Source organism: Corapipo altera, unplaced genomic scaffold, assembly GCF_003945725.1.
Source record: "Corapipo altera isolate COAL_440 unplaced genomic scaffold, ASM394572v1 0, whole genome shotgun sequence".
NCBI classification, from domain to species: Eukaryota; Metazoa; Chordata; class Aves; order Passeriformes; family Pipridae; genus Corapipo; species Corapipo altera.
The window spans coordinates 54469266-54476032 of record NW_020884872.1 but is presented as its reverse complement, the minus strand read 5'-3'; the positions used below and the strand labels follow the sequence as shown (position 1 = coordinate 54476032).

General features: G+C 53.0%; 1 protein-coding gene across 1 annotated transcript in view; it reads left to right on the top strand.

Annotated features, from left to right (window-relative positions):
* The first annotated feature begins 340 nt into the window (after positions 1 to 340).
* The window catches only part of LHFPL6 (LHFPL tetraspan subfamily member 6), a 138530-nt gene continuing 132103 nt past the window's right edge, over positions 341 to 6767 (top strand). Inside the window, exons 1-2 of the mRNA XM_027647593.1 lie at positions 341 to 641; positions 3085 to 3644. Coding sequence (XP_027503394.1) covers positions 3260 to 3644 — 385 coding nt within the window. The 5' untranslated portion in view covers positions 341 to 641; positions 3085 to 3259. The remainder of the gene's footprint in view (positions 642 to 3084; positions 3645 to 6767) is intronic.

Below are 6767 nucleotides of genomic sequence, written 5' to 3'. Positions count from 1 at the left end.
GCTTTTTCTCCCTCTCCCTCTCCTCTCCTCTCTTGCCCTTTCCTCCCCTCCGTCCCCGACTCCATCGCCCCGCGCACCCCGTACTCAGACGCCGAACCGCGGCAGGCGGTGTGGAGCCCCCGGCCAGCCTCGGGAACCCGGGACCCACCGCTCCGGCCCCCGGGAGCTGAAACTGCTTCGCCCCACTCCCGGACGGGCTGGGGAAGCTGGGACCCACCCCCGCTCCGACGCCGCGGAGCCAGGACCACCGCCCCGCCCCGTAAGGGCTCGGGGCGGTGCCCCCCTCCTCCCGTTCGCCGCTCGGCCCCTCGCCCCCGGCCCCGTCCGCGGCCCCGCAACTGCGCCGACCGCGGCGGGTCCCGCCCGGGGAGGCGGTGGCGGGGGAAGGGGGAGGAGAGGCGGCGGAGTGCGTTGCCTTCCGAGGAATCAAACGGGGGGAGAGAGGAACGTGCGGAGGAAGGGAGGGAAGGACAGACCGGGCTGGGGAGGGTCCCGGTCCCGGTCCCGCCCGTCTCGGAGCTCCCGCGTCGCCTCCGCGCCGGGACCGCGGGGAGAGTCGCTTGGGGCGGCCGCCACCCGCCGGCCCCGCGCCCATGTGCTCCCGGCAGCCGCGGCGGGCAGCCTCCACGCCCGGCGTGTCCGTAAGTAGCCCTTCGCTCCCCGGCACCGTGCCCGGCCCCATCCTGACACTCCCAGACCCCTCGCCGCTCCTGCTCCTTCCAGACTCCGGCCCTCCCGCACTCCCTGCACCCCCTTCCTTTCTCGAACCCCTGCCCTCTCTCATTCACTCTACGCTGCATCCCTTGCAGGACTCCGAATCCCCGTGCCGTCAGAACCTCCTTTCCCTCCGCGACCCCTTCCCACCCTGCACAGCCATATCCCCTGCATCCCTGGACCCTATGCCCCCCCCCTCTCCCCCCCCCGGGTTCCTCTTCCCCGCTCCTACACCTAGCTCGGCCGCATCTCTTACCCATTGCACCGGATCCTCCAGACTCCCTTCCCTTCCCGGATCCCCAGCTCTCTCATCCTCTTGTCTTCCCGCATTCTTCCCCTCCCGGGCCCCTGTCCTTCCCGTATCTCCCTGCCACCCCGGACCGCTCTCCCTTTCCGCCCCGCTGTTTCCCGGCTCTCCGTCCTCCTCGTCCCCTGGATCCCCTACACTCCTGGCACCTCTACCTTTCCAGCCCTTCCCTGCCCGCATTCCCCTTTCTCTCTCGGACCCCCTTTCCTTCACAGTCTGCTCCTCCTGGACCCCCTGTCCTCACAGCCTCTTCCCCTCCCGCATCCCCTTCCCCTCCTGGAGCCCCTGCACTTCAACCCATCCCTCCCCGGCCCCCCCGCCCCACAGCCTGCTGCGCCCTCTCGCCCAGCAGCCTTCCCCTGGCATCACCCCGGCGAGTTTTGGTTCCAGACCGCCGCCTTCCCTCGGGGGAAGCCGTATCTCTCCGCCGCCCCCTCCTACTCCCGGAGGGGGGGGAGCGGGGTTTCGGGACCGGAGGGGCAAGTACGCCTCCCGAGAGAGCTCCCGGGCTGTGAGCTGGCAGGCTGCGGGGAGGCAAAGCTGCTGCCTCGCTGGAGCCGGCGGGGGTCCTACCATGTTGTCCCCTATTTTCAGCAGTACTTCTTCCCCCGATACAGGGAATGATCTCCCCTAAGTGCCGTGACCCACTTTGGCTTAGACTTTTGGTGCCACGCCAAGACACAGACAGATCCTTCTCTAGATGATGTATCTGGAGGAATGGTGGCCCCCCATGCCTTTCTTCGAAGTTTTTATCCCCAGAGGATTGGCGTTTTTCGGGTTGAAAGGTATTTCTGTGGATGGGCTATGGATAGATAGGTGTACTCTTCCTTAGTGGCAGTATAGGCCTTTTTAATATTATAGAGGACACTTCTTTTCCTTATTGTTTTAAAAGTAAATAAAACTTTCATGTGGTGCACATGGTTAATTTCGCTTCCAGACTTTCTCTGTGTTCCCTTCTTGTGCTGAAGTCGTATTCATTTTATTGCCTGTTCATGAATTGGATTCACTGATTGGTGTCTAATCATGCTTAGAAGAAGAAGCCCTTGTAAATAGCTATCAGAATTAATTTGGCAGCAACCATGAGAAATGATCATAAATTTACAAATGCAGTTGGAATAATGATCCAACATGAATTTAACAGGAAATACACCCCTGATATCTGGGAACAGCATGTAGATTTCTATGACAGTCAAATGCACTTGGTCACACTGGTCCTGAGCTTAGAGGCTGGGAGTTGTCTGAGAAAGGGAAGGGGGAGGGATTTGAGCTGGGAAGAAGTGAAGAGGTGGGCTGAATGCAAGCAGTAATATTAAGAGAGACCTCTGTGTTTTAATCATGTGCTGCTTGAGGTTGTGTAGTGGTGAATCCAAAGGATATGGCAATGTCTTCACTTACCAGAAGCCTACCCAAAGTTTGGGTTCCTGGCACTTCTGGACATCAAGTGATAAAAGGCTCCTTTTGCACAGGGATGCCAAACAACTTGGAGTGCTGGAAAAAATGTCTCATAACACTTCTTTTGGGGTGTGTTAATGGGTTTTACCACTGTCACAAGGGTCTGATCTGGAACTGCCTTAGGCACTCTGAGTGGTTTTGCACTGAAGCTGTGGGGCCAGGTACACATGAATGTACATGTGAACGTACATGTGTATGTGAAGTACATTCTCCAGGCATTGCAGGAGGAATTTCTGGCTAGCCAAGGATAAACAAGACCTCATCTTTTTTTCTATTGGCACTGGAAAAATCATGATACACAGTGGGGAAAAGTGAGTAGACAAGTACACAGGGAGCCCCTGAAGGTGGCTGCAGAGTGTTCGAGGATGTGCACAGCAGCCTGTGTCAGCTGGGCTGCCTACCACCACTGTCACACTGACCATGGCAGCTGGTACCACTGAGAATGATTGTAGGGTCTCCTTGCAAGGATGAGACAGAAAAGTGACATGTCTTATTCAAAAGTCCCGTAGGAAGGAAAAACACTCTAGAAAACAAATATTTTTTCCTAATGTCAGTATTACTGAACTTATATTTTTCTCCTTTTTTTTTTTTGTGTTTTGCTATTTAATTAGGGACCATTGACTTCATGATGGGAGGAAATATCCCCCCGGTTGTTAGGATCCGAGCTTCACCCTGTGTGAGGATTTGTCAAGGCTGAGAGACTCTGGATTATCCACAAACGTCCTCTAAAATACACGGTTACTTTTGTGTCTTTCCATCGTGAGGGGTCTTGGAGCAGATACAAAGATGGCCTCAAGCCTCACCTGTGCCGGTGTCATCTGGGCCTTCCTCTCCTTCCTCTGTGCCGCTGCCTCCTGTGTTGGTTTCTTCATGCCCTACTGGCTCTTAGGGTCTCAGCTGGAGAAGTCAGTTTCCTTCGGCACTTTCCGGCGGTGTTCCTACCCGGTGCGGGATGAGAGCCGCCAGATGACCGTGATGGTGGAGCAGTGTGGCCGCTATGCCTCCTTCCAGGCCATCCCGAGTGCTGAGTGGAGGATCTGCACGGTGGTGACGGGCCTGGGCTGCGGGCTGCTTCTCTTGGTGGCCCTGACAGCGCTCATGGGCTGCTGCGTTTCTGAGCTGATCTCCAGAACCGTGGGCAGGGTGGCAGGAGGCATCCAGTTCCTGGGGGGTAAGTGCGCATGCAGGGAGGGGACAGGGGTGTCCAGGCTACTAGTCTGTATGTGTGGAGACTCCCTCAGTGCTTTGGGATGAGGAGGGGGTGAGTCAAACTTTCTGCTGGCGAGGGAAACCACTTCGCTCTCTCGACTGACTGAGCTGATTATCTGGATGCCTGAATGTGGCTCAACGATACAGTGGCCTGTGGTCACTCTCTTGTGCTCAAGTCCCTATCTAGTCCTTGTGTGACCTTTGAGAGTTGTGTGGCAAGTCAACTTCTGTCGGCCATCACAGTGGTTTTGTGGGCTGTAGTTTCCAGCAGAGCTTAGCTGGGATGGAGGTACCTGGAGAAGCCTGGGGGCTACAGATCCCCATGGAGTATCATGGTTTGGCAGAGGAGAGGCTGTGTTATGTGGGAACAAGCTCTCTTTCTCATTTCTACCCCCATTACTGGCAAAGCTCCCTCCACCTCTGCTTTCTGCACCTGTGTGTATCTGGCAACAAGCTTGTGGCCCATGTTTGAAGTGTAGATTGTTTATCCATGGTGGAGGTGACCCACCATCTCCTGGGAGGGGCTGGCTGACCCACGCTGCCCGCTGATGGTGTCATAGGTTTGTTGACTGCATGGGCTAGACAGTGTGTGGGAGAATTACCTCCCGTCCTTTTTCTGGCTTGTAATTGCATGGTATCTTTATAACTGTGGACGATTTGAAGAATAAGAGACAATAAACAGGATCTTCAAGCATGTTTTTGTAGGGCAGTTTTCCCAGTAAATCATCACTCTCTTGTCATTGGTTACATGCAGCTCAGTGGCACTCAGTTTTACCTGCTGCAAGCGTTCCACTGCTCACATGCAACTTGCCCCTATAAGGTAAAGTGTTTCCCTGAGTTTTGGGTGCTGATGCAGAACAGGTGCCATTTGAGTATCTTGCCATGTCTGGTCCCAGCTAGGTGCCCTGGCTCATGCCCTGGAGGAGTGGGCTGCAGTGGAACCCTCACCTCTCTCCCCTCCAAACAGAAGCTTGCCCTGCAAGGCAATCTGGATGTATCCTACGTCTGTAGCTCTAGGGAAGCACAAGACAAAAACTCCACTACATGTCCAGTTTGGTGTGGACAGCTGGTGCAGGGAGAGGGCCCTGTGCCAAGCCTCCAGCCAGACGATGCCAGCGTAACTCCTTCCTGGCTGCCAGGAGCCCTGCCTCCAACTTTTTGAGTAGTTTCTGCACTTTAGAGCAAGCTGACCCCGTCACTTCAGCCTTCCCTTAGCTTTGCGACCCCCCGGCATTCCTGTGTTTAATCTGGCTGACAATTTGAAAGTGCAGCAGCTGCTGGAGAGTTAACTCTGTTGGGAGCTGTGGCTTCTTGAAGCCTGCTCCATTATACAGTTCCACCCAGGCAGCCGGGGGTGGAGGAAATTTTCAGTTCAGTGACAATCTGCAAGCCCACTTGGTCTGACTATTTTCACTTAGAGCGATCACAGGCTTTAACCATCCTCTCTTTCCAACTGCTGTCTCGGCTCATCTGGTTTTAATTTGTGTTTGGCCCCTTTCTTGTGACCGTGCTCCCCTGTGTGCCTGTGGAGCGGGGCTGACAGGACTGCTCACAGCTGTTGGCTTACAGCCACCCCAGCAAACACAGCAGCTCCAGTGGTGGGGCCTGTGGGAGGAACCCTGCTGCCCCATGAGAGTGGTGTGGGCTCAAGGTGTGCACCCTTCTTCGAGACAGGATGGTGGCTTCTATGCCAGGCAGTGAGAGCTCCCTTCAGAACACACCATGGCCACCCCTTGGAGCTTATCCAAGCTGACAAGGCAGCATCCCATCCTGCCTGGAAGTGCTTGTCCTCAGTATGTGACAATTCAGAGAAATATGAATTTGTGATATGAAATGAAAATTGCCAAGAAGTTTGCTTACAGTTCAGAAATTAGTTACACAGCATGTCTAATTTTTCCCCTCTACTGGCTTAGAAGGTTGTTCTCGCATTTCCAGCACTGCTGGAAGTGTGTAAGAAATGACCAAAGTGAGAACCCATCATTTCTTAACCTGCTTAAAACCTAACTGTGGGGACATGAGGTAGAGGCCAGGTGGTGAAAGCCAATAATTTGGACAAACTGAAGTGGCGTATTAGGGTGAAGGTCAGGTTCTTACATCCTTCATCAGATCCTTAGCTGCTATAAATCAGTAAAGGTTAATTGTTTGAGTGACATGACTGTATTCACTCAGATGTCTAATTTAGGCACTATAATTATCATGTTGTTTTATATTAAGATAGCCCTGAGCTGTTCACCTTACTTACAAACAGGGAATGCCAGCTCTTTGTTCCCTGTACTGCAGTTGTATGTTTAGCTGTATACCACGATGTGCACTTTGAATGTGCACTCAGTGGTGGTACAGTGATTGTCATTTTAATTGACCTCCACTTAGAGATCTAATAAAATAAAACCATCACAAATATTATTTTTAATTGGGGAAAAGAACTCCCACATATCTTTATGTAAAGAAAAAAACTGTAGAAATAAGCAGCCACTGAGTGATGCTATTAATTTGTCCTCTGTGTTAGGACAAGGAGCTGACTAGATGGTTTCACTTTCTTTTTATCTGAGTTGTCTGCAACAATACTGTGCTGTGGCTCCTGCTTCAGTCATGAAGGATGACTGGGAATAAACCGTGTTTCTCTTGAAGTTAGAAACCAACATAAAGACAGGCTCCATGTAGCTAGCTTATGACTTTAGTGGTGTTTTTTTAATTTAGGATCCAAGTAATTTTCCTAATACATTTTAAAAACATGGACTTGAGGAGGGTGTAAGCCAATGGACAATGGAGTATTATGGGAGGCCCAAGAGTGGGTGAGACGTACAAGCCACTGGAGCTATGGTGAGCCAAAGCTCTCCATCATCATGGCTAGGCTTGGTGAATGAAGATTTGGGAAGGGATCTACCCACATTTGCTACAAGCGCGGTGGTGGCTAAAAAGGCCAATGCGAGATAGACAAGATCGGTTGCAAAAGGCACAGCAGAAAGGCTCCTTGGATGGTATCGGCAAGACACGATTCTTCCTGCATTGTCTTTTCTCTTCCTGCGTTGTCTTTTCTCTTCCTGCGTTGTCTTTTCTCTTCCTGCGTTGTCTTTTCTCTTCCTGC